Below are 27619 nucleotides of genomic sequence, written 5' to 3' on the forward strand. Positions count from 1 at the left end.
TCCAGTAGCCTTTATCACCCTCAGCGTTATGAGGTGAGAAAGTGTGCGCTATGCTTGACCTCCCAAGTCTGAACAGGTTACTGTGCTTCAGTCGTTTCGGACATCAAACCTTCATTCGCCGTCTGGCTTAACGTCCTTCATTTTTCACCGGCTAATGCAGACGTCCAGGCCGTATATAAAGCTCAATTTGCTGTCGGCATGACGCTACAATGAAAATTATAGGCCTGCTGACTTTTTAATGCGAATGTAATATTTGCATATGCAAATGAACGTATATCACGGCTCTTTGATCTGTCCGTTTGACCGTGGGCCGTCGCAGGCGCTTTGCTGCCAGACGCAGCGAGGTGATTTAAAAGTCTGGCTGGCGCGCTGGCGTTCAGCCCTGGAGGGTTTCTCTCCCTCTTAAATCTGCAGACCAAAGATGCTGATTCCCAAAGAGAGGATGACCACATTAATTTCCACTGATTTAATCACGATGCTGCAAAAATGACCTGTGAGCGGCGAGAATAATCCCCCGTTTTCCCCCACCCTACTTGCGATCCGACAGAAGGACCGCTTCCAAACAAATGCTTTGGTTTTCTCAGCGGCTTTTCCCATCTCAATCCTATTCATGGGATTTTGAGATATAATAATATTGTTATTGGTATTTTCGAGGTTTGATTTTAGAATAACATTGGTGAAATCATTTGTTGCATTTGTTTTTCGTCTCAAAATAAGATGTAATTTGCAGTAGGATGGTGGTAAGTTTAGGGTAAAGTGCTGCAGATAGCAATGGGTCATTCGGGTGATGTTGAAAGTTTATAGATCGTTCGTCTATGAAATAATAGTGTTCACCTTCAAGGTTATATACGTTAATAAAATCAATAAAATGTAATCAAGCAAGTTTATTGAGCACCATTTTTCTGACATTACCAAAACATTCTTTACTTTTGGTCATATACACAGTTTCTAGGAAAACAGTTGTTAATTGTTGTCTATATTGATTTTGTAGCGTGCATGTTGGTCTATTAAAATCCAGGCCCAAAATGTTTAATATGGTTTATTTTTTTAGTCCTCACCATCACAGGTGATATGGGCGCGTTTCTTACCAACATAATGTGCTCCACACCTGTCTGGAGGGGGTAAATTGACAGTGCAATATTAACATAGCTACAGCAAATAGAATTAGTTCCTCATTTCCAGCAGTGTAACGTGTTTGTATTTAATTTAGGGACTACAAAAGGGACAGAAGAAACACGCAGACACCATCTGGCTAAAGAGCATTTATTATTGTAGACTCTATACATCTGTTAAGGGGTTCAGTTGACGGGTGCTTTCTGATGTCTTGGTTCACTATCGCTTCTCATTGGATATTGACTGTTTGAGTGGGGTCACAACAATGAGCACATTATCATTATGCAGTTTAGTATGCAGCACCTTGGCCTGCTTTTATGTTTTACAGTGAGAGCAAGTTTTAACGTGTAAAGTTATCCAATTAAAAGGGTCATTTAGAAGGTACTGTAGCAAAATGTATGTTTGTACACGGGTCAATGAAGTAGGATTTTCGACATGCCAATTTTAAAATACAAATAAACAATATCTATTGCAATTATTCAAAATTAAGAAAGTGGTGTACACATTGTTGCAGATTTAAAAGATATATCAAGTGATTTTAGTGTTTTATTTATGAATTGGCCATAGCCTTAAAAATGTTATGTGGTGGTGACTGTGATTTATATGAAGTATATTATATTAAAATTAATTCAATTATTTTACATGTCTAACATTGTTTTTCAAATCTTTAGTATTACAAATTATTACAGTTTTGGTAAGTAATCAACTCTTATTTTGGTTCAAAAATTTTGTCTTCTTAAATTAACAAAATGAAAAATAATTTTTTCCCTGAAAATCGAGTATATACAACTGATATAAATGTTGTAAAAATACCATTCACTTAAGCCATCTGTATCAGTGATTCATATTTCAGCCACAAAAATGAGATATCGCTACTGTCCTTCTGAAACCTTGCATCTCCATATTTCGTGATTTTTTGCCATAAACCATTATTATTAGTCACACTTTTTGGTTATCAAAAATGGGCTTTGCAAGTATATAACCAATTAGAACCATTAAAAAGTTGCTTGTCAACTTTGACAAAGCAGCATGTAATCATTTAGAAGTATAGTGCAAATTTGGACATACAAGGTTTCAGATGGCAGCGACGATATATTTTACTGGCGATAAATGATTGGTCGCACCATGTGATAAGTGGTCGTTGTACGTCATTGACCCATACACTACTGTAAAAGGTAGTTTTAAGCTTAGTTTTATCTATTTTTTCCCCAACATTTTAGAATAATAGTTAAAGTATGAATAGTATGTAAGTATAGCAACAGTTATAGTAAGTAGAACTGCAAACTATGTCAATACTATGTGATATTTTAGCATCTTCAAATTTAGTCACTTTTAATATGTAAAAATACTCTTCTAAATTCTCCATTTTATCAAGCAGCTTTTTTGGGTCTCATCCGGGCATGCTTTTTTTTAACAATATTGAGGAAGTAAATCTGTTCTAGGCTACTTATTATTCATTTGGCAGACTATAGGCCGATTATTCTTTATTATTTGATCCTAGTCATCTATTTTAGAAACATTTTTTATAAAGAAATAAGTGAATATGTTAGCCCAATTAATTTAAAAGATTCAGACATATGCCTTCAGATCCAAAGATTTTTAATGTCAAGAAATTGACCCTATTAGTGTAAATCTGAGAGACGAAGACGGGTTAGAAAATGGTAATGTGAGAGTAAGTTATGTTATTAAAAACTTCAGACTTAAGCTAATTTCTTTTGGAAAATTGCCCCTTGACAGAATCATTAAAGGAGAAGTGTATCATTTTTGTACCACTAGGGTCACCCTTTGGAATTGCTAAATAATTACAGGTAAAGTGCTGAACAACTTTTTGATTGGTTGACAAACAGACAACAAAGTCCATATCAAATCGGCGACCTACCAAATGACCAATGATCGTCTGTACATAAAGAATTTACTCATCCAAAAATATATGATTCTACTTTTAAGTCCACAAGCAATCCTTATATAAGCAATCCTTTGGCTGTGTACTCATTATGGCTGTGGACACTGAAGCAGTGTGTAGGAGTGTTAAAATGTAATAAGGGATTGATCTTTATGTGGTTTAATGGTGCGCGTAACCTTTAGTGAAAGCTCTGATTATCAAACCCTCTTGATTATTGTTGTGAGGCTGATGATATTTTCATTTGTTGCATCTTTTCTTCGTTACTGCATTTATTTCAGTTTCCTTCCTCAATCAAGATGTATAGTTTGCATTATCACAGTATGTTCGATTGAATAGAGGAACAGATGATTTGCCTGTTGAATAAAGTTACCTACCAAAAAACTAAAAACTGCATCTCTCTCATTAGATTGGATTAAAACTGACACAAGCACGTGGGCAAGCGGGCACACCCTGTGTCTCGATCAGCTCCCGAGATCGTGAATCAATATGTGTATACGGGTCCGGGCACTGTAAGGACCCTGGCTCCCTTCTCATGGGGACACCGTTCACTTATTTTCCCGTGACGTGACTGAGTTGTGATACTTCACAGCTGGTATTAATTAATACGATTTGATATGGACCCGCAAAACCGACACCTCTCTGACTTTATTTTTTAAATGCTGCTTGAAGTACATATGAGAAACACTTTGTTATTCGGTTGCATATCAACAAATATGGTCAATTGTTAAATTGAACAATTAAGTAAAGTATACATAAAACAAGCGTTTGTCTTTTCAAAAGTTATATCACGTTTCATGATCTTCATTGAGTACGTTTACATGCACAAAATAAACGGATATCTATCAAATATCAGCATAAAAAGAAACCTGTTTTCATGCATAGTAATAAACCGGCTACGCAGAAAACCGCATTTACACTGAAGTTTGAGACTTCGTGTAGTGTGCAGTGATGTCATCGTCGATAGTCTGTTTGGTAATTAAAAATGCAGCAGGAAACGGTCAGAAGCTGTATTTTGATATCTCTTCTAATGTCCGCAGTATCTGCATATGCAAAAATAGTTCTTCATTTTGACGTTTCTACATCAACTGCATGATTCGAGAGCAGACTTTTATACGTTATTTTACCATTACTTCCGTTTGGGACTTTTACTACTGCGCTTTCAGAAATGCGCACATAAACAAAACTGAGAGAAAACCGGTAAAGGCGTTTACATGCAGCGCGAAATCGCCTGCCGGGTTTCTCGCGTGCAGTGACGTCAACTTCGACAGTCTGTTTGGTAATAAAAAATGCAGCGGGAAACCGATCTGAAGCTGTATTTTTATATCTCTCCTCATGTCCGTAGTATCTGCATATGCAACAATAGTTCTTCATTTTGACGTTTCTAAATCAACAGCATGATTCGAGAGCAGACTTTTATACGTTATTTTACCATTACTTCCGTTTGGGACTTTTACTACTGCGCTTTCAGACATGTGCACATAAACAAAACTAAGAGAAAACCGTTAAAGACGTTTACATGCAGCGTAAAATCGGCGTAATAGGCAAAAAACGACTGCCGATCGTTTGTTGCTTAAGTCATTTATGACCTTTCTCTGATTAAAGAAAACCGTTTTACGTGTTTACATGACCTTACATATATCATCTTATTAAGCATAATCGGCGTAAGACTGTGCATGTAAACGCGCTTATTGAGTTGGCTCCTGCGATTTCGGTTAAACGTCTTCAAAATTTGTCACGTGACTTCGGGGAACATAGGGTGCATCGATGCTCTCTGTTTTTGCGGCGCATTGTGGGAATTTGTAGGGAACGGACGATTCAGTGCACTTGAATGGTTTTGCGAATGAGACTGCCCTTAAAATGGCTGTCACCCTGGTCAGTGCCCTGACTGCTGAACATTGGAGCTCATTGAGACACGGGGGCAGTTATCGGCTAATTTTGGTCAAAAGAGCTAAAACAAGGGTAGCTGGAGTATCGATTATTCGGCCTGGCTAATATATCAGAAGGTTGTTTGTAAAATGTCCAAAAACTCTGAGTTTATTGCTCTCCCCAAACAGCTCTCACTTTTCCCATGCAGTCTGTTGAACAAAAGCATCCCTGTGTAAGGGGGAGTACGCCTCCACTTTTTACACCCCTCCCCATCTCTTTCTCCTCATATCTCCCAGCTGACAACCGCAATCCCTTCATCTCCCAACTCTCCACCTTTACTCTTTCTCCCTTCCTCTCAAACTATACTCTCTGTCTCTGCCGCCTCAGGTCTTCTTTTCCAATCAACACGGAACACACCTGTTTTTGTTTGGAGTGTCTCTTTTATTTTTCACACGCTTGAAGGGATGAAGGGGCGAGGAGGGCAGGGAATAATAGGAAAGAGGAGGCGAAGTAGGAGGAGGCGAGGAGCGCGTCACACCGGGGATGTAGGACAGATTCCTCTTTTATGAGGAGTGCTTGGTATTCGGGACATGGTCGGCTCTTTAGAGCCCCGTGATTCATAGCGAGGGGTGACACGGCCCGTGGCGGTGGTCTCGGGCAGACGCTAAGTATAGCGGTTCCCTGCGCGACTGTCGTTGTGGAGCTCAGAATCGCCTGTTTGAAGCTAGAGCGGCACGTCAGTTTTGCAATTTTCTGTAGAGGAGATAAAAGGTCAGCGGTGTTTTAGCTGCCTTCTAAAGATCTAATTGTGCCGGTGACTTTTGTCTGCTATCTGATATGAAAGCTTTCGAAAATGGCAGAACTGAGAGTGTGGGCGCATGCGATTTAATTTTTTTCAAGGCAGAACAAGTCAGCGCATGTGTGTCCCTGTCTCTTTTATTTTCTGCCTGTATTGATTTGCCACCAGGAGAGTATTGAAAATGGTGTTTTTAATTAAAGTTCACAAAGCCCATACTGAGAAGGCTGCCGGGCCTCTGACCCCTAGAACCACGCTTCCTTATGCAAAGAATGGAAAGAACAGCAAGGGATTTTGATATAACCTCTGATTTAAAGCATTCAGAATGCATAATGTCATATTCGTTAGATATTTGTAGTTCCTTTGCTGTGCGTATCTGGCGCTTTCTGTGAAGAGAAGACACTTGTGTCACAAAGCAGTTTTTTTGCGTTAGAGATCACGTAAAGCACAAATCCCATGTTTTTGTGGTGTGGGAAACACTGTATGTCTCTGAACTTGCATGAAGATAGTTAAACACATCAAATGCATGTGTTCATAATAATGTGTTACTCAAGCTACAAATAATCAAAAAAACCAAGATATAAATACTTTTTAATTATGAAAATATTATATCTACTAACCATTAAATGTAACTACAAACCGACTGGTTCCTAACTATAGGTAGCCCCCAATATGTGACATCTTACACAAGATTATGCAGTACTTTGACCTCTTGAGGTTTCTGAAGGTTAGGTCTCTCCTTCACAGTCCATTTCCTAAGGAAAATAAATGCTTACATTTCAAGATTTTCAGGCAACATCATGCACCCTTCTCATGAAAAATGCCTCATGCGTTCCGGTCGAGTGCCGTCACATGGGGGCACTGTAAGGCTGTGCATTGCAGGAATCAAACCGCGCATCTCAAAATGGTTGCTGCATGCAAACACACTCTCACACACTCCCTTTCATCCTCCTTTCGCACACAAAAACCACATGTGTGCATTCAGAGTTCTGAATGACACCCTTTAGTAAGCTCTCTTTTATCAAGTGCCATAATATATGGATTTTGTTCCCCGTATCGCTCCGACAAGTTATAACACACGCCACGCGGGGTCCTCGGGGCCAATCGCCGGGGCTCCCGGTGGAATCCTGGTGGCACTTTGGCTGATGATTGTGAATGGTGTGTAATTGGTCTTTTTACACTCTCTTGCAGGCTTACGGGATGTCCGTCCTGCCGCTGAACCTGATTAAAGGCACGCGCAGCGTCGTTTACGAGCGTTTGGAGAACACGGAAGACACAGAGGAGGTGGAGCATCAGATAGACAAGCTCAAAGCCAAGGTTTGTGTGTGTGAAGTGAATTCAGATCAGATGTGCCCTGCTCAATTTATTTATCATGAACCGCTATCCGTGGCTGTCCTTGGGGTCACAGATCTGATGATAGCGGGGTAAATGTCCCAAATGCAAGTAATAAAATGCAATTAACTGTATGAATGTCGTCTCAGTGTGCTGATGGGCGTCCGCTGTCGATGAGAGATAGGAGGAGTCTCCAGGATCTGGAAGCCAAGCTATTGGTTCTCTGTCGGCGGGGGCATCACTTGGAGATTGCAGAGAGGAACTGTTGCAATAAAGTGGGCTCTGCCCTTCGCCCTGTGAAGGTTTGTTTAGTTTAAACCCCGATATTGACTTACCCTCTTGTCTTTCCAAACCTGTATAACTTTCTTTCTTCTGCAGAACACAAAAGATATTTTGAAGAATTTTTGTCTCCATTGACTTCCAATGTTTGGACACGAAACCTTTTTCTTCAAATATCTAATTTGGTGTTCCACAGAAGAAGGAGTTATACACTCTAAAAATGTTTTTGCTATGTAGCACTAAAAGAGGCTCCCTGCAAACTGGTTCCCTTGTGGTTACAAGCAATGAACCATACAAGATATTTTAAGAAAAAGGTTATATCCTGTATATAGAACCATATTTTGGTGCTTCAGTGGTTCTTCAGCGTGGTTCTTCCTTCTTTGGGCTGACTGTGGTGCTATGTCGAACCGCTGAAGAACCCTACGGTGCTATATTGCACCTCGGTCACCCCAAAGAACCTCTGAAGAACCACCCAAGCACCATAATACCATGACACCATTTTTGTTGAGTGATACAGATTTGAATGACACAAGTGATGTCAATGTGTTTGTGTTGCATGAACTGTCTCTTTAAGAAAAGGTGCTGCATTGTGTAAGCTGTGCAAGGGTTAAGGGTTCAACCCCCAAAGACACATATAGTAATAAAAATATAACTTAAATGCCCAGCTAGTCGCTTTGGATAAAACAAATCTTTACATGAAATGTAACTGCACAAAGAAATTACCTTTGGGATATGTCTTCTAGCAATTCTGGGTCTGGATCTCTTTTGGTCGTCTTTTTATGATGTGATCATTTCCCAATGGATGCACTCATGCAGTATCCCAGTCTTAATTATATATACACTTAATTCTCATCTATATTCTATTTTTTCTTGGATTTTTTCATGTTGGTAGTCATCTGTTCTCTAATTAATTTCTCCAGTATTGTCAGTGTGTTATTAAGGGGGAGGTGTGAATTAAATTAATTTTCACGGTGACTTTGATGCAACTCTTTTGCATATATTATGATTCGTTTGAATGCCAACACGTATGCATGAGAGTATCAAGAACTTACTTTTACCACTTAGGCAGAAAGTGTATATTTTGGTTTTGCTTAATGTATAATTTTACAGATTGTCATATGTTTTTGTTCCAACAAAAAAAGAAAAATCTAGTAGTTTGAGTCTATAACGGTTTAGTGTGAGTTTATGCATTCTGTTTGGGAAACAAACCATGGCATGGTAAGTGTCATGCCCTACCGGTTTGACATGAACCACTTAAAGGGACATAAAAGGGACTTAAAAACTCTGTCATTTACCCACAGACGAATTGTTCCAAATCTGTATAGATTTCTTTTTCTGATGAACACAGAGAAAGATATTTGGAAGAATGCCTGTAACCAAACAGTTCTTAGCCACCAATGACTACCATAGTATTATAATTACAATGATAGTAAAAAGTGCCTCAGAACTGATTGCTTTCCTACATTCTTCAAAATATCTTATTTTGTTATAAAGTAATTTCCTACTATGGTAGTCATGCCCCGAACTGTTTGTTTAAAAATATATATATATATATTTTTCTCTGTGTTTATCAGAACAAAGACATTTATACAGATTTACAACAACTTGATGGTGGGTAAATGATGAGAGAATTACTTTCTTGGTGAACTTTGTTTTTAAACAGGTTTACATTTCCGGGGATCCTGGGATATTGAGAATTATACAACGTTTGTTTCCGGTTTCTTTATCGTTTTTAGGTGTTACAAGTGTGCAAAAGAGATTTTGTCTGGCGTGAGAGTGTGTTTTTTAAAAGCATCTGAGCATCTGGGTTTTCTCACTCTAGTTTGCTCAAAGAGGGATTTCTCTCACCTAGTGAGTGTGTAGTGGCTAATGGAAAACCTGGAGTGTAAATTGAGCATAAGAACGCTTTCTGGAGGGAGGGGGGTTTGGTGTTGCTCTGTTCGAGTCTTTATGTTGCTTGGTGACACGCAGAGCCTAATAGGCTCTATAGACGATCACTTCCGCGTTGTGTCTCAACCCGCTCAGTTACATCCGGCGCACGTAGCGTTTGTATTGAACAATTATGTTTTTCACTCGGTCGCTTCAAGATGCACCTCGGATTACGCTCAATGACGTGGGCCGTATTATCCAAACACTACATCATACTGCACACAACCCAAAAGAAGAACGCCTTCAAGCAATACGTTTCGAGGTACATTCACAAATATTTAAAAAACATCCCCTACTCACCTACAAGACATTGTGACTTTCTTTTTTCAGCAGAACACAAAAGATATGTTGTAACCCTTCCAGTCCAGTAAGGAAAAGTTGAACGGCTCTTAAAACTGCACTGACTATCACTTAAAAAAAGGAAATCAATCCACCAAAGAAAGAAATGCATTCATGTTTGAAAGATAATAGTGAGTCAACGGTGTCAGGATTTTCATTTCTGTTTGAAGTATTCCTTCAGTTTTTTAAGATCTGTTGCATGAAATACAGACGGCTGCTCGTGTGATATTGCTTAAATATAAATCCAGTTATACACAGAATAGCTCTGAGTGTCAGAATGTCTCTAGTTGTACTCTGTTTCTGTATTCTGTCATCAAGTCTCTCATCATCCTCATTTGTTGTTGCTCAGATTTTTTGCACCGTCTCTCTCCCAGCATGCTCTGCACCGGAGGGGTTCCTCGTTTCCATCTTTAGTGTCTCACTAGCAGAAGACATGAGCATGGCACTCTAATGATAGACTCCAGACTCTATTTATACCTAAACCAGGCTTGAGATTTACTAATTTTCCCAGCAGAGCTTCAGGGGAAAGGCATACTGAGAGAGATCCGTCTGCTTACACCAATAGACGTTGTGCCTAGTTCGTGCGGACCTGATCGTTCAGACTGCGCCACGCTTATTTTAGCTTGTGAGTTTAGCCTCTAGCAAGAGTGTTCGGGTGTTATGTCTTGGATTACTTGACACATTTGATGTAGTGCTTTTTTTTTAGACCACTGAAGTCTTGGAGTTTTTTACATGAAAGTTTGTAAAGTCTGACTGAAATTTTCTCAGACTGCCACAAACAGATGAAACATGAGAAATTGCTTATTAAATCATAAATGAATTTGTTTTTGATAATGAGACTTGTTTAGAGAATGATAGTTTATTTTTCCTTTTTCAATTTGTTTCTCATTTTAAGCATAAATATCATGTTGTTGGATCAATGTTTAATGTTTTAATGTCTTTTTCTTTTTTTAAGCATCAACCCAACAACATATTGAGAAGTGCTTAAACCAAAAGTATGTTAAGATGTGTTATCTGAGGACCAATTAAAGTTGTGAGATTTAGAAGATGAATGCACATAAAACAAAATAGTGCTTAAGACATGTTTTCCTCCAGGGCCGTTTTCAGGCGCGATTCACACATCCCGCGGCCAAGTGGCATGTGTACTTTGTTGTTTCTAACACAACATGTGTACTGCTATTAAACACGTTTCCGTGGCCGTTACATAATGGAGTCACATTGCGGCAGTTGCTCGGTGACAGTGCGAGAGAGTGGGCGGTTTGTTAACTTGCGCAGGGGTGGTCTGACGGGCCGATTCGAGACTTGTAAGACCCCGCTGATGAGTTTAGATAAATTCAGCTGTCAAAACAGACTAACGGATCGCACACACGCACGCTCACACGAACACGCGAGCGCACACTTCCATTACCTTCTAATGTGGGACTGGCAGGTGTGATTGATTCTGTTAAGAGAGCGGGTTAATTGACTTAAATTCTGTATCAGATTGATTGATTAACTTTGATTGATTTTAATTATTGTGTTTACCATTTCATCTGCAAGGGAAATTGGTTTGGAAAATTGAAAGTGGCGTATTGGAGGTGCTTAAGTGTTTTAATGAACCCCGAGCAGATTAAGCGCAACACTTAGCGCTCAAATTGCGTATATTTCCTCCCTTTGCGACAGAAATAATGAGCGCGGTGGATCTATATTACATACGTAACGTACAGTACAGCGCTAGTTTGCGTGCAACTAATGGCTTGATGAGATGCTGATGATGCAAGCAGTGAGAATGAGCCGAGATGCGGAAGTATCAGGAGGTTTACAAGTTAAGACCCAGCAGGCGCGCTAGGATGGCAGTGACAGGTGGTCGAAGGCCCAATTATAAAATAAACCTGTTTATGAGTTTGAGACCTATGGAGATTTTTAGTATAGTTGAAAGGATATTCAAAAATCCTGTCCCATAATGCTTTTTAAGATGTGTTGTGATAAAGCTGTTAATTGGCCTTGTGTTTGGTTTAGCTCTGAGCAAGGAGGTATTATGGGTAAAGTCAACAGGGCAAGTGCACCTCTGACTGCAATTGGCCTGGAGCTGAGCGGCCCAGTGTAACCCAATATCCGGAAAAATGTGACTGCGGGGTAAAGGTGATATAGATAGTGAATGCGTGCCGGTGCCTTGCACAATGTGAAATAAAGTAGAAATGGGTCAGATGATTGATGACAGGTTGATTTTATCATTATTCTTTTTTAATATACTGTATATATTTTGATCGTTCTGCTTTTTTTAGGACACTGTAGGATGTCACAGATAATCCTTATTTTAAAAATAAGATAGCTAGCTTTCTCGCAGTGTGTTTCCTATGAAACACGTACAATTTGGGTTAGACCCAGAAAAATCATTCACACTATCCATTGATTAGTTGATTTTAAATAAATAAAAATATTTTAATTATAAATTAAGATCAGCATGTCATAGAAACGAAGACCGTGGTTCGAGTCCGGTGAGTAATTGTGAACTTGCGCCAGCTGTGCGCACACCGGCCTCGAATCACGTAGGAGATGGGAGCATATAAAAGGAACGAGCAACCGGACCGTCGAAGAGAGAGGACCGGGCCCGAACTTGTGTTATGTTTGTAGTTATATTATGTTTTGTTCGCCGGCGGTCGTCCGTGAGGGGCCGCCGGCTGTTATATTACTTTATTAAATGTTTAAATGTTTGCCGGTTCCCGCCTCCTTCCTTCCCTTTTATGGAGATTTGTTACAGTTATATTTTGATATGTAAATGTTATTTTAAACGGCTCTGTGGAATACTTGATTCTGATTGGTCAGCCACAACATTCCCAGATTTTTTTTAATCCCCACGATAGCAAGGTCATGGCTAATAACACGCTCATCTGAGTATGGCGAGATAGATTGAGCGGTACTACTACAGTTATGTTCAATTTTAATTTTTTTGTTACAAATAAGCTATTCCAATATCTCAGAAGAATATTTTGTGCCATGCCGTGTAATAAGTGTACATCCAGCCGGTTGTTATCACAAAATGAAACCCTTCATGGTGTGTTTGTATTCCTGTATTTATTCATGTATATCGCACAATTAAATCTTAAGTTCACATATGAACAATATTATTTCTCATTTTCTATAAATTACATATCAATTAATGACAAGAGAGGGTCTTCAGAGGCCGGTGCACCAAGGCCCTCTAGGACCAGCGGCTCTCCCCGGTTCTTGAGAAAACGTCTTCCGTTGCTCTGCAAGATCTTGTCTGGTGCACCAGGTGTTGAGCTTTATGCCCCTCTCGAGGGAATAAGAGAAAAGAAGACTTCAAATATGCTGACATGTTACCTCATGTACTGTATTAAAGTGAGGCGTTAGTTTGGCTGGCGGTGTTCAAGCTACATATCGAAGCCTGAGGTCTTGTTGTTTACCTAAAGGGATGTTAAATAATGAATTCCTTCCCACAACTATTTGTATTATTAATGCACTTCTTTCTTTGCTTGTCACAGTTATTATAGCTATAACTGCAAGCATTCATTATTGGAATTACGGCAACAGCTTGAAATATAAATTTCTAATATACTTTTAGAATTGCTGCAGCTGTGTTTTTAACCACAAAGTTTAATTTTTAGCATCACTAATAACTTGCAGTCATTCATTTGGATGAGTTATAGATTATGTCTTTAGGGCAGATACATCTCATTTACAAATCTGGTTTCGCTGCACTTCATAATCTTTCTTATTGTTCTTCAGAGAAATGCATATAATGCTAATGTCATATACCTTTGCGGTCACTGGTAAACAACCAGATATGTTAGCATTACTCCGTCTAAATATTGCTAGTTATGTATAAGAAATATTTGCTCACATGTCAAATTTTTTCAGTCATTGACCACGCCTGTGACCATAATATTCATTATTTATTATTTTTAATGAAAATCAATTTGGATGGATGGATAAATGACTGTAGATACATGAATGTACTTGTCCCATCACATCTATGGCATCCATCCATCCTTTATCTATCCACCCATATATTTATATATATATGGGATGGATACCATATATACATGGATGGATGATACTGTGTATAGATGGATGGATGCATGAATCAAGGGTTAGATGGATTGATTGATACATGGATGATAGATGGATAGATGTATGGATGGATAGATAGAAACAGCACTTGGATAGATAAGTGCATGGATAGATTGTCGATTGTAGCACCACGGCTCGACATTCTGTATTTGAAGTATGTATCTGCTGCTCCTTTGCTCTGACACCTTTTATTTCTCAAGTAAATAAAAAGCATATTTCAATATGTTGAATATAAAATCATCCCACACACAGAGTAAATATCTGTCCCACTGTCCCTCTGCTGTCGTTTTGTTTTATTTGTCTGCGCCTCCGGTCCCTCTTCTGTTTATCTCTCTTCACGCCGTCTCACTCGCTCTCGTTCTGAATTTGTTTTCGCTTTGTTTGCCACCTCTTTCCCTTTTGTTTTGTGAAAATCTGGAGTGATTACTGCACACGTCAGGGTTTTGTTTACTCCCTCAAGTCAAGTCAAGCAGACGAAAGCTCCAGGAGGCCAGTCAAAGGCAGCCGTTCAGTCTGGCATACTGCTTTTGTTTTGCTTCGTGGTTGCGACTGCGTTTGTGACGGCGTCTTCGTTCATTTACTCGTTTCTTTTTTTTGTCTTCAGTTCAGTACATCTCTTTTTTGGAGGGGATCGTGACCGGTTCATATAACTAACCTTTGCTTTAGACACGATGAGCTGACAGAGAACATTTCCGTTTTTACATTGACGTTTGGTGCAGAAGTGTGTATTCGTGTACGTGTGTGTTTTAAATCAGCTCAGCGATGTAAATAAATGGATGCTATTACTTACTGTACATTTGTCAGTAGCGTGACAGTAGTTTGGCTGTTTTCTATGTAATGTTGCTTTTCCAGTAACAAGCTACTTTTTCTAAGAAGTTTCAATGTAGCAGGAATGTCACATTGTGTCGGCACTCAATTCAGCTGCCTATCATGTAATGTGCTATTCTCTCCTGTATGTGTTAGTCTCCATTTATTCCGACAGTTCTAAGTTAGATCCTTGGTCAGGTTTTATTTCTTCTGGAACGATAAATTAAGCTAATGTTTTCACTAAACCGAGACCCTCATTATTCAATAAAAGTGAAATCTTGGTATAGAGTCTCTGTATTGTATATTCTATATATTAATATTGTATATTAATTGTATTGCTAACTAATGTCATGCTATCTTGCACTTTTTAAAGGTGTAATTCATCGGTAATTTGAAACTGTCTCCTTTCCAGGAAATGACAAATGCATGTCATTTGTCATTTGAGTAACTGCGATTTTACGTTTTAACAGAGATGGTGATATAGCTTCAAAAGATACATATTGCAGCTTTAACGTGTAAACTCTATTCATCTGCTGCTCACATCACTATATCTTTGTAATGATATTTTGCGTGTTTTACAGATTTTGCTTGGGGTCTTCTTCATCCTGGTGGCTCTTTTGTTCATCGTGACCTTGTTTATTTCAAAGTAAGTTTCACATGTCACTCTGACCCGCTGATATTAAAAGCACTCTTTCTGAAATTTCTGTCTTGCTCACACACATTCACATGTGCTTACAAACAAACGACTCGCTCAAATAAACAGTCTACTCAAAATACGAATGAGGAACACATCAGAAAGGAACGCTTTAAAGTAGCGTTGAAGTAACTGTGGTAGTCATTCAGACACTTTTTCGTTTGCTCGCACTTTTACAATCGCTGTCTTTCATTTGGTAACAGAACACATAGGACTGTAGTTAATGATGTTTTTAATTGGGTCTCTTCTGAGATGATTGAATGAAATGTTTATTTGTTGCAGTCTGGATCAGGCTTTACATTCAGCTGGTATCAGCACTGGGTTTATCATCTTTGGGACCAACTTAACCAACCCGCTTAATGAGCTACTGCTGGCGCTGCAACCGGTAAAAAAACTCTCTTTATTATACTTTTCATGAGAATATATTCACATTTGGTTTTATTACTTGATCTGAATGCAAATTCATTCACACATTCAACATCATTTAAACATGTTCTCCAGTTTCTTTGCTAAACAGGTATCTTAATGGGACAGTACCCCCCCAAAAAGAAAATTCTGTCATCATTTACTCACCCCTGAGTTTTTCCAAATCCAAAAAGTTATTTGGAAGAATATTTGTTTTTTTAAATATGTTCTTTGTTACGTTTTGCTCAAACTATAGATGTCTCAATGTTGACCACAATACGCAAAATACAAATTTAACTTCAAATTAATGTCATATCTAAAAATAAGCACTTCAAATAGATGATCTCTTGGCAAAGGTCAGATCAAAGGTCTTCTGATGTGGCATAAAGAAATGAGATGTGATGACCTCTAAATTAGCACACTTTCTTCATTAGAAATAAGCATCTTCATCATTTCGTTTCTCAGAGGTGGTTTCAAATCCTTCAATCTTCTTTAAGTAGCACAATGATCAGTTTCCATGTGCTTGAATAAAATACCATCGCTTGTTTCAGTCTCTGCTTAAGATGCCTTGATTAAACCAAATTGTTCAGGAATCCGGGCCATTGATTTCAGCAATTACGCGCGTGCGATGCTGGGAAAAGAAAAGTAATTTGCAGAGGAATAATAAAGGCAGGCTCTCGTGGACACCCGGATAATTATTGCCCGTGCATCCAGAAACATTTCTCATTTGTGCCTCATGATGTCATTCCATCCGCGATATGAGAACAGTTGAGGTCAGCTTATAAAAAACTATTTTGGGGAGTTACGGAGGACAAGCTGGCAACGGAATAGGCATGGAAGCCAAAAAAACTTCCAGGAATAGAGAAAGTGGGCCGTTTTAAGCTTGACTTTCAAAACCGTTCTCTCGTCTCTTTCCTGTGGCTCTTTTGAAAATAAATGCATTGAAATAGCCGCAATTGCCAGAAAAATCACCTAAGAGTTGTGGAACGATATATCTCGAGGGCAGAAGTGACAGTAGTTTAGTCCACTGTTGTTGAGTGTGTGTAGATATATTCGATAGCCTCCAGCATTGTGGGCTTTGTGAAACATGCATCATTTACTACAAAAACCATTCCATTACACAAATAAAAGAGACCAAAAGCAGACAGCACTATCATGGTCTTTCCTCAGTTTTCATGTTAGGCTTTGTGATGGTTGATAGTGCTTTTGTTGACTATAAGGCCAGAAAATTGTTTGGGGGGGTCGGGAAACATGAATAGCAACAGCCTTTGTTGAATGGCTAAAAGAGACCAAAGCTCTATGGGTTATCTCGGGTATGTAGTTCCTTCCCATGGAAAGAAAGAGAATTAAAGAACTGGTTGATTTGTCTTTTTTCTTTCTTTACAGGTTTTTCCTCTGGATTATGTTCTGATCACCATCATCACCATGTATTTTGTCTTTACATCCATGGCCGGCATTCGTAACATGGGTATTTGGTTCTTCTGGATGCGGGTGAGTTATCCCCATTTCTGTAACCCCACCTGCCCGTGTATCAATCTGGATTATGAATATTTCCATAAAAAAAATGGTATACACATCAGCTTTATTGAACAGTATTAATCAAATTTGCAAAAGGTTTGTGTTTACGCCTAAATCTGACCTAATGAATAATTTTCTGATACAGTGAGATTTTGATTTTAAAGAGTTTTAAAGGAAAAGTTTTTAGTTATTATTGAGAGTGTTTGACAGGTATTTCTATAATGCCTCAAACTGCATTGCTTGGCAACCATAATTAATAATGTGGCAAATGTCCACAGGCAAACTGCATATGAATAATTATTTAAGTGATGGACAGTTATATATAGTTTTACATAATGCATGTTGGTTTTCTAATAGCAGATTGAAATGTTGTTCTCAGTCATATGAGTGCTATAATGATGTTTGAATTGTTTCTGCACAGCTGTATAAAATCAGGCCTAAGAGAACCCGTCCACAGGCCCTCCTCTTCCTCTGCATGATCCTGCTTCTCATCGTCCTCCACACCAGCTACATGATCTACAGTCTGGCCCCGCAGTACGTCATGTACGGCAGCCAGAAGTACCTGCTGCAGGTGAGATGAGCTCTTATAGCAGTCAATCCTCTCGGCAGTCTGGATTACAGGATTATAGCTGGCATAATCTCAGCAAACAGAGCCCACGCAGCTGAGTCGAGTATGTAATGATAAACCCTTTACATAGCAAGTGTTTGACAACCTTTCAGAACCTTTTCTATAGACTGCAGAATCTGTTGAAGCTCTTGATGCATATGCTGTTTGTTTTTTAATGTGAACACTTGCCCACACACTATATACTCTGCTGTCTTGTGTGAGGTGAAACTATAGGGTCTTGCAACTGCTGTAATGCTTTGCGTCATGAAGTATAAGGAAAGGGTTGAAAAGTACTGATGAGAACACATTTTTTTTTACTACTGGCATGAAATATGGTCCATATTGTTTTGATAAATTGTAAATTCAGATTATATAATCTGTATAATAGAATATAAAGATGTTCACATATTTTGTGTACTTCCTAAAAGCTTAATATTAGCAGAGTTTTTCTAGTTCTGTTTTTAGTTTTATTTAAAATGGTTAGTTTTACTAGTATTTATGTGAATCTTATCATTATATTGAAACATTTTAGCTATTTTTTATATGCGTTTGTCATTTTATTATATTATTGTTGCTATATAAATATGTTTTTATTTCAGTTTTTGTTTGTTATTATAATTTTTAACTTATCTCAGTAAGCAAAATTCTTGCTCAGTTAAAATCTTTCCAGTAATTTGTTGGCCGTTATTTTATAGTTTTTATGTTAACTTTAGAAACATTCTTAGCTATTTTGTTATATCCTTTTGTCATTTTATTATTTGTTTGTTTATTTTTTATGTTCCTATATAAATATTTGGTTTATTTTATTTTATTATTATAATTTTAGTTATAGTTAATGTTATTTCATTTTAATTCTGAGTTCTCCAATAATTTTTCAGTAAAATTCAAACAGAGATGTTTGATTTTAGTAAACTAAAATTACCTTGACTATCAGTTCAGTCCTATAAACTATGAAAATCCAACAGTAAAACATAAATTATTCTTTTGACACAACATTAATATCGTTGCTGTCCTTCTAAAATTAAAATAAAACACTGGACTGTAAAAACTGTGTTGTCAAAGTTGACAAGCACTTATAATACTTTTTATTGGTGAGATATTTGCAAAACCCAGTGACAAACAAAAAGGACGACTAATAATAATGATTTATGGCAAAAATCAAAACGACAGCAGCGATATACGTCTTTGAAAAGTTAAGCCATCCAGTCAAAACTAGTTGTTTTTGTCATTGACCGTTGAAGGTCTGACACGATAAATTATCCAATCAGATTTCTCTTAGTCATCTCCCAGGAGCCTAACACTATTATTCTGCATCCACCCAGCCGTCCGTGTTGTCCTGTTTGGTTACTTTAAAAACAATTATGTTAACTTTATGGAACTACAAGCTCAAATCAAGAGTAATTTACTCAGAAGCCGACATTCTGTCAGAGGGCTGATGGTTCAAAAGACGAAAGAACAGCTCACGGCAAGAACAAACCTCCTGTTCTACTCTGTAAACATCACAGCGTGTGTCAAAATCTGACCAATTAAACCTGTCCGTCACCTCTCTGTCAGAACCCCTCTGCATTTTTCAGCCATAGCGTGCTGTTATTGTATGAAACCAATTGCAAAGCTTGCACATGTGTTACTGTAGCTCATATACCTTTCATTTAACCTGGTTCCCAAACCACAAGAGGTTTACTTCATTTAATATCCAACACTAGCAGTGCGGCATTACCTCAAAGTACAAGAACACGTAATTGAAACTTTAATTTAATTTCAGAATGTGCTGTAATTACCCAGAAAACGTCAGTCAGTCTGCTTTGTATAATATTTATGAAGTGTCAAATGAAATCAGGCAGAACGAGTCAATCAGGATCGTTTTTGCTTCATGTTTTATATCAAACTTGATCAGAGAAATGATAGTTGTCACATCATCAACACTTATCGGTGCGCTAATGTCATACACCGAAGTATATACAGTGATGTATGTATCCATATGTTTGCCCTGCATGCGGTCCATCTATTCCATATTCCCATTCCATCTCTCTCCAGACCCCGCTGCCCACCTCAGAGCCATCACAGGGGAATCGTTCCACTACCATCACGAAGATATGTGACGCTGGCGCTCCTGAAGGTAAGACTGTCTCTTTTATCACCCACAGAGTGACCGAATTCAATGAATAACAGTCAATCATTCCATACGAGAGAGTTGTAGGGGTGTTTCAAAGGCGATATATCATGGAAAATGTTTTTTTTTTTTAATAAAAAGAATTCGATCTTGAACAGTAAGTGTGTCGTAATTTTAACAGTGCAGGGCTTGTGACGTCACAACCGTGAGCGTGTGAACCGATGACAACCATTTATATGTCGTTGCTTCTACTGTATTTAGTAACAATTGGGCCAGTCCATTGTGAATTGATAATACGTTTGACCAGTTGTATAAGTAGTGTGTATTGTTTTATATTTAAATTATATTTAATAGTAACAATTTACAAATTACTTAAATATTGTTTAAGCATTGTTTTATAATATTTAGATAATCTTTTTATTATTTAAATTAAATATTAATTATTAAAACATTGCTTTCACTAACCTTAAAACATTTTTAAGTCTTAAACTCTAGATGCAAAACCAGACTGTTCAATTACGTTGGTCTGAAATGGAAGCACATACCTGGCCATAAGTTAAATGTTGTGACTGTTTTTGGCTGTAATATAACACTTTATTTTACATTTATATTTATTTTTATAAATGTAAATGTCAATATAAATGTAAACATTAATACTAATATTAATATGAATGTTTACATTTATATTAATAGTAACATTCATATTAATATTAATATACATGTAAACATTAATAGTAACATCTATATTAATATTAATTTATTGTATAAAAAAACAGTTATAGATTCTTTGCGGAGGTGAAGTTAAGTTTGTTCCTCATAACTTTTGATTATGTCGTCGCTAAAACCATCTATATTTGTGGACTATAAATGTGTACACAGGATTATGTGACACCACACAGTATTATCACTTTCAGTGTGCTCAGAATAACTTTGGGAAGCTGTTTGGAATTGTGCTGTTTATATTCCAATTTTGTTTAGCAGGAATCGTAAATAGTGCTGATAATGCACACATTTAACAGTAGATGTCATGCCTGCGGAACACAACCCGCACAACCAGGCTTTGCGTTCATAATGAGGGGTCAGACGGAAAGCAGTCTTTAAAAAATCTACATTGATTAAAATGCGACAGAAGTATTAATTACTGTCTATAAGGTCAATTGCCAGCGCATGTTTTCAGTTAATTGTAGATATTCTGTGTGTTTTGAGTAGGCGTTGAGTCAAGCAGAAGATAGGAGCCTGAATCCAGTTCAGTGAGCATGTTGTAGCCTATAGATACTGCCTTTAAACATGTTAATACTCGTGTCTTATTACACACTGTGACAGCGGAACGAAGAGAGAAGGTGTCCCAAAAAATCATGAAGTGGGATTTAGTGTAAAAGCTCAGATTTTGTGGTTTCACAGTGTGATATTATGTGATTTTAAGCTCTTTAGCATCTTGTTAACTTAATGCCGCGCTTCTCTCACTGTTTCTTGACACGTTTACAAGATCATCTTTAAAACCAACAGGCTTACTAAATTATTCCTTAAAGTCACGGCGGATTCAGATCGGATATGTTTGTGGTTTGATAAGCCACCACCCAGTTAGCTTCTGCAGTCACACTGCTGTTTTTTATCCAGATGAGGGCACTCCGATATTACAATCTTATCTCATTGGAGGACATCAGAATCATAATGAAATGATGGTGTTAATACGTAATAGGATCAGCGGTGCAAGCAGCCAGTCGTCCTAAATGTTTTTTAAGACAGATCTGTAACCTTCCTTGGGTACAATGTACCTCTGTGCTGGTCCATGTTTCACTTTCATATCCCCTTTTGTTTTCCTTAAGTCCTGCTGGAACGTCATATTGGCAGCCTAAGGAATTCTTTATCTCAAATGTTCACTTAAAATCCAGGTCACGTAGGCTGATAATGATATGAATGAGAGTTTTAACATTTTCTGAAGAATATGTAAATGGTTCTTTGTACTGCAGAACTAATTTTTACATTTGCATTTATGCATTTGGCAGACACTATTATCTAAAGTGACTTAATGCATTTATTTCAACTGTGTGTGTCTGCGTGTGCGTGCAGGGTCGAACCTATAACGCTTTGCATTGCTAACACTATACCATACCAGATGAGCTATGTGAATGGTGTTGTGATGCTAGCTGTCACCATGCTTGTCGTTTGTGGGTGGTTGCCAGGGCATTGCTGTGTGGTTGCTAGGAGATTGTTTTTGTAGCATGTGACTGTTTTTAGGGTGTTCTGTGAGGTTGCGTACTGATCCAAACAGAAACAGCCCACACCGTATTCTGTATGATCCCCAAATTTGTCTTTGGTCCCATCCTCCCCTCTGTGCTATAATTTTATACTATTAGTTTGTAAATGTGCACTCTGCATTGAATTGGCCCTATTTGCTTCTCGCGACCCCCCAGGTGTGTAAGTGATGTTTATTCAACATCTGCCAGGTGAAAAGTAGTCCGATCGCCTTCAAAAGTAATAGCAGACCTCTCCTCAACCAACCATTTGATTTAAAACATTGTTCAAAAATCTATTTTTTCAACCTCACATCGTTCAAAATAAGTACATGACTCTTTTTTCTGTTGAACACAAAAGAAGATATTTTGAGAAATGTGACCCTGGATCACAAAACCAGTCTTAAGTTGCACGGGAACATTTTTAGTAAAAGACAAAAAACATTATTTTTGCGAGTGGATGGCCTGCCACAGCATCTCTGATTATCCACTTCAAAGGCGATTTTCTCAATACTTTGTTTTTTTTGCTCCCTCAGATTCCAGAGATTTAAACTGATGTATCTCCGCAACATAATGTCTTAACCTGACAACCCATTCTTAGAAAGCTTAACTATTCAGCTTTCAGATTATGTAAAAATTTCGAAAAATTGACCCATAAAACTGGTTTTGTTGTCCAGGGTCACAAATATGGTTTTGTGCCCATACTATGGAAGTCAATGGGGACCAATGTTCTTCAGAATATCTTCTTTTGTATTTTACAGAAGAGAAAAATCAAACATGTTTAGATTTTCATGAGGGTGAGAAAATGATAAAATCATTTTCCTTTTCGAGTGAACTATCCCTTTAAGTATGAGCACTAGAAATATTAATCATACTTACTGTACAAGCAGAAATGATAGAAGACGGTTGTGCCGCATCGCTTCTTGCCGGCACTCTTCCCCATGTGCTTTATTTAAACAAACGCTCTGTATCATAACCCAATTACGTCTCTCAAAGCCAAATAAAGGCGCAGTCTCGCACAATAGAGGAACAGAAGTTGCTCTGCGGGTCATACGCAATTGATCCATCTCCAGTTGACTCGCACTTTAGAACCAGTGTCGCTTTAAAGCGTCTGCTTGCCAAATATCACAGCCCTCCAATCTGTTAGTGTGGGTTTTGGCCTTTTCCCATCTGTGGACGGTCAGTAGAGCCCAGTCATTGTGTTTCTGCCACCTACCCATCATCGGCAAAACGCCTCATTACTGTTTTCACATAGAACAGCGCAAGACAAGCTGTACGCCATCCATTAGCACACGACTCTCCATTGCTTCACAGCGGGAAACGAGATTTCAATTTGCTTTTATTACGATTACAGTTTAGCATCAGCATGATAAAGCTTTTGGTGAAAGAACAGCAGATTCTTTTTAAAGGTTTTTTGTTAGTCTAGGCACTAGTCACTTTTTGGAGACGTAATTTTCCGTCGTATTGACTCATTTTATCTTTTCAACGATTGCTGTTGAATTGGAATTGAGGAAAACCATAAGCGGTTTATTTGTGGCTCAAGCTAATTGACCAAATCTATTTATTTAGGTATTGTTGTCTGTATATTTCAGAATTACTTTTCTGAGTCTCTATTCCACTTTCTCCAGATGGTGTGTGACATCAAATATTTGTCTGTTCGTGTGTTCGCCTTCTGTATTCAGACTACAACTTTATTATTATGGTTTGATTTCTGTGATTGATGTCACGCTCGTCGGATACGCGTCTTTCACCCTGAATAATTTCTCAGATCATTGCGGTCAAGTCAAATTTGTTGTCTTTGTTGTGGCTAGGAGGAAGAGGCACAGCTTGTTTTTCACGGCTGGGTCCAAAAAAATAAAAAAACAATATACTCTGCTTAAGGATGCTGAGAGCTGAGAACTGTCATGATATGTGTTGACCATTCAAAACATGATGATAGGGATTTTACTTTACACTTTGTATATGCATTATATCTTTCATGCATTAGATGTTATATTCAGCTGTGGAAAATAAATAAGAGACCAAGTTTTCATTGAATCAGCATTCTTATGTATTGTGTCCAATCCAGTGTCTGTTGAATTTCAACAAAATCAAACCTCATGAGTGACAGGAAGTCATCCAACAACAGTGTGAGAGACTGACAGCATGACAAGACACCAGGTTATCCTAAGGTCCAGGTTAATCACATACAAAATACATTTTTAACTTTTCCTTAATACATGTACCAATAATACTGTTCTATCGCTTAAAAGGGAATCTGAACTTGTTTGCTATGCAGTATTTGAGGTCCTAAATAAGTGGTGCAACTTTTCTGTTATCTAACCTGTTTCTCCAGTTTTCATTTTCTGCAAATAAATAGAAATAGAAAGAGTATTTTTAATATAATATTAATATTTTTTTTCATGAAATATTGTTCTTAATTCAATGACCTCAAAATCTTTAAAACTTCTGATATTTGTGAAATTTGTTTAAAGAAAAGCTTTCAAATATAAAATAATGCCATTGTGTCCGTATTATTTTATCATTTATCTAAAATAAAATGTAATATTAATATTAAAAGCATTGTAAATAGATTTCTTCTGTACAGACACGTTTCAGGGACCAAAACAAAAATCATATTTATAATTGACAAAATACTGAAAATGTTTTCAAAATGAATGTGTTTTACAGCAGAAAGTGACACTTATTATTTGTTTGGTTTTTGTGTGCAAAGTTTATAATCCTGGTTGTACTAGTGCTTTGAGAATTTTCATTATACATCTTATTTGTTCAAATCCAACAGCCAGTGTTGACCAGGGGTTCGTTTCCCGAACAACAACTCACTGGTAAACCACCTTTGTACGATGGATCATTGGGGAAATTAACGATGTAGTTACGACTGTTTCCCGAAACCGTAGTAACTCTTTCAGAGATCAATCATTCGGACCAAATTGGTTCAGCAATATAGAAGATGACGCCATACAGGTGGTGGAGTAATACCAACGTCTACCAATAAATACGTTCAGATCTCATTAATGTCAAATTCTTGCTCTACATAACATACATTGCATTTAACAGCGACTTTTGTTACCCTTTTTTGTCATCTGTTGTTTTATTTCACGATATTTCATTCATTCATAAGTTTCCCCCTACGTCACAGGGACATGTTGAATATTTACGATCGGGGCGGCTCCGATGTTCTTCCAATCATGTACAATCACTCTTACACACACTCAACACACCACAGGAAAATCTGTTAAGATCATTTGTCCAGCCGTTTAAGATCATCGGGAGTAGAATTGTCGTACGGGGAGGAATCGGCCCGATTGTCTTTTGGATGAGGCCCACGCTTAAGGAGCAGGTATGGTCCGTCTGCGTATGATGCGTATGTGTGCGAGACGGACACGGAAAGTCAAATATACCTGGGGCTTTAATGTAAGACAACATTTACATTACAAGTCAAGTTACAACTCAGTACTGAAGTTTAAAGTAGAATTGTTATAAAACAGCTGTCTTAACATTCTGTTTCAAGGTTTGATTCTAATATTAACTTTGTTAAATTTTATAACGTATTTATTTCATTTTATATGAATATTCAATATCTCGTCCAGCTCTAGGTCGCAGCAGTTAATATGTTGCTGGAGAGTTGCTCTTTGTCTCTGCTTTCCCTCTTTATAGAGTAATAAATGAGCGAAGGAATGGTAAGATCAAGTGCTTGAAGTGGCAGCTTAATTATTTTAATTGAAAGAGTAATCAATTTAGCACTTTCCCCAATTCTCTCCAGACCCTCCGCTCTCCACGTATCGACTGTCAATTTAAGACACTTGATGAGATACTCAGTTTACCGGCTTCTTTCCCTGCGTACCTGTTCACCTGCAGCACAAACCAGCAACCCTGTGGATAAAAGAATTGAATATTATCGACGTCTTCTCGCTTGCTCTTCTTTTGTCGTTTTTCATCCGCAGTGCTCTCGCACTGCCAGATCTTCCCTCTTGTGCAGCAGTCCGAGTCTTCTCATCAGTCGGGAAGCTGCTCCGTCTTGCGTAACAGCCGGGCGTGAGTGGGAGGAAGTGTCAAGCAGGGAGAACACCTGTGACGGAGAGGGCACGCTATCCAGCCGAGAGCATCTCTTCCTGCGGAGCTCGACCCGTGCTTTTGAACCTTGCCGTTCATGCGTCTCGAGTCCACGGAGCAAAAGACACGTCCCGATTCAGAGAGCACAACTTGGATACCAAAACTAATTCTCCTGAAGAAAGCGAGTGATGGAGAGTTGGGATTGAGTGGTATGATGATATGTTGTGAGATGATAGAAACCTCTAAAAACCTCTGAAACATCTAATATCTTAATTATTTCTTCCAGACATCAGTCAATTGAAAGTGTCGCTTAAGTCTTCTGCATCTCATAAATTTCATCTCACAAATGCTTCAAGTTTCAGAAGAGATCTTAATATTTTTAATGTAGTTATTAAATATGTTAACCTTTTTTCTATCGACTGCTGAACACATAGATGTGAACTTTATTTGACAAAGACTTCCATCTTTTTTTGCATTCAACAGGCAAGCGATTGTTTTCCCCTTACTTTCACCATGCGTTGTTTTGCAGATTGTTTTAAGCAGAAATACAAATCTCTTTCTGTCTATGTTTCTCACACTGCACTCATTTAATGATATTATATCTGTTCGTTTTAGTCCAGATAAATGCGGAATATCTGGAGGATCAAGTGTTGTTGCCATGACAACCATCCACCAAGTCACTTGGTGTGCCAATAGATTCAGGAGGCACAAATTAAAATGAAACTTACAATGTTCTGCTCTCTCTCCAGTCTGCCAGGCATAAATTTTCTCATCCTGTCAGATTGATTTCTAACCGCGCTGTAATGAACGCATGATACCGCTCCAGCTCTCTCCAATGCCCACATGAGGTGTACTTTAAAAATCTATCCTATTGATTTTTAATGCACTGATCACAGGCGCGCTCTTGAAAAAGCGAAAAATGAGTAATAACACAGATGAAAGATAAAGAGGTCAAAATGATTAAAGATTAACATTAACACGCAAGGTGTTTAGCAGACAATCTCAAGAGTACTTTTTGATGCAGAAATATTATTTGTTATTTGAATTCTTCCCTTCCACTACAGCTCTTAAATTGTATGGACGCTTTAACAGTATATTTGCAATAGTTAGAAACACTTTTTTTGAAGTTAGTTATCTGTTTTTGCAAATGATCTCTTCAGATCTGCTTTTGTTAAATGTTTCTTTATGTTTGTAGATCCATAAAGTTTTTTTTTTTACAGCTTGAAAATTGAGAAGGCGTAGAAAAATTGATTAATATGTACATGCTGTAAAAGCGTTGCTCATTTCATGTTATTTCATCAGATATAATGTTGATGATAACTTCACTGTATTTATTGCAAGTTTATTTTAGTTTACTGAAATTAAAACTGTGAAAACGTTCCTGCTAATTGAAAACTAAATAAAATATTGACCTAAACATTAATTGGAAAAACTAATTGAAAAATGTATCTATGTCTATAATAATAGACAGAAACTGAAAAAAATAAGGTATATAGCAACATAAATAAAAATGACATAAAGCAAATACTGTATCAAATTGCAAAAACTTTAATTTAAATT

At 37.7% G+C, this 27619-nt stretch overlaps 1 protein-coding gene across 1 annotated transcript in view; it reads left to right on the forward strand.

Moving 5' to 3' along the window:
- Positions 1–27619, forward strand: part of lmbrd1 (LMBR1 domain containing 1) — a 73284-nt gene that overhangs the window by 38430 nt on the left and 7235 nt on the right. Inside the window, exons 8-14 of the mRNA XM_056760346.1 lie at positions 6870–6995; positions 7160–7312; positions 15020–15084; positions 15415–15517; positions 16924–17028; positions 17477–17626; positions 19697–19778. Of these exons, the coding sequence (XP_056616324.1) occupies positions 6870–6995; positions 7160–7312; positions 15020–15084; positions 15415–15517; positions 16924–17028; positions 17477–17626; positions 19697–19778 (784 nt within the window). The remainder of the gene's footprint in view (positions 1–6869; positions 6996–7159; positions 7313–15019; positions 15085–15414; positions 15518–16923; positions 17029–17476; positions 17627–19696; positions 19779–27619) is intronic.

This window comes from Triplophysa dalaica, chromosome 11 (assembly GCF_015846415.1).
Source record: "Triplophysa dalaica isolate WHDGS20190420 chromosome 11, ASM1584641v1, whole genome shotgun sequence".
NCBI classification, from domain to species: Eukaryota; Metazoa; Chordata; class Actinopteri; order Cypriniformes; family Nemacheilidae; genus Triplophysa; species Triplophysa dalaica.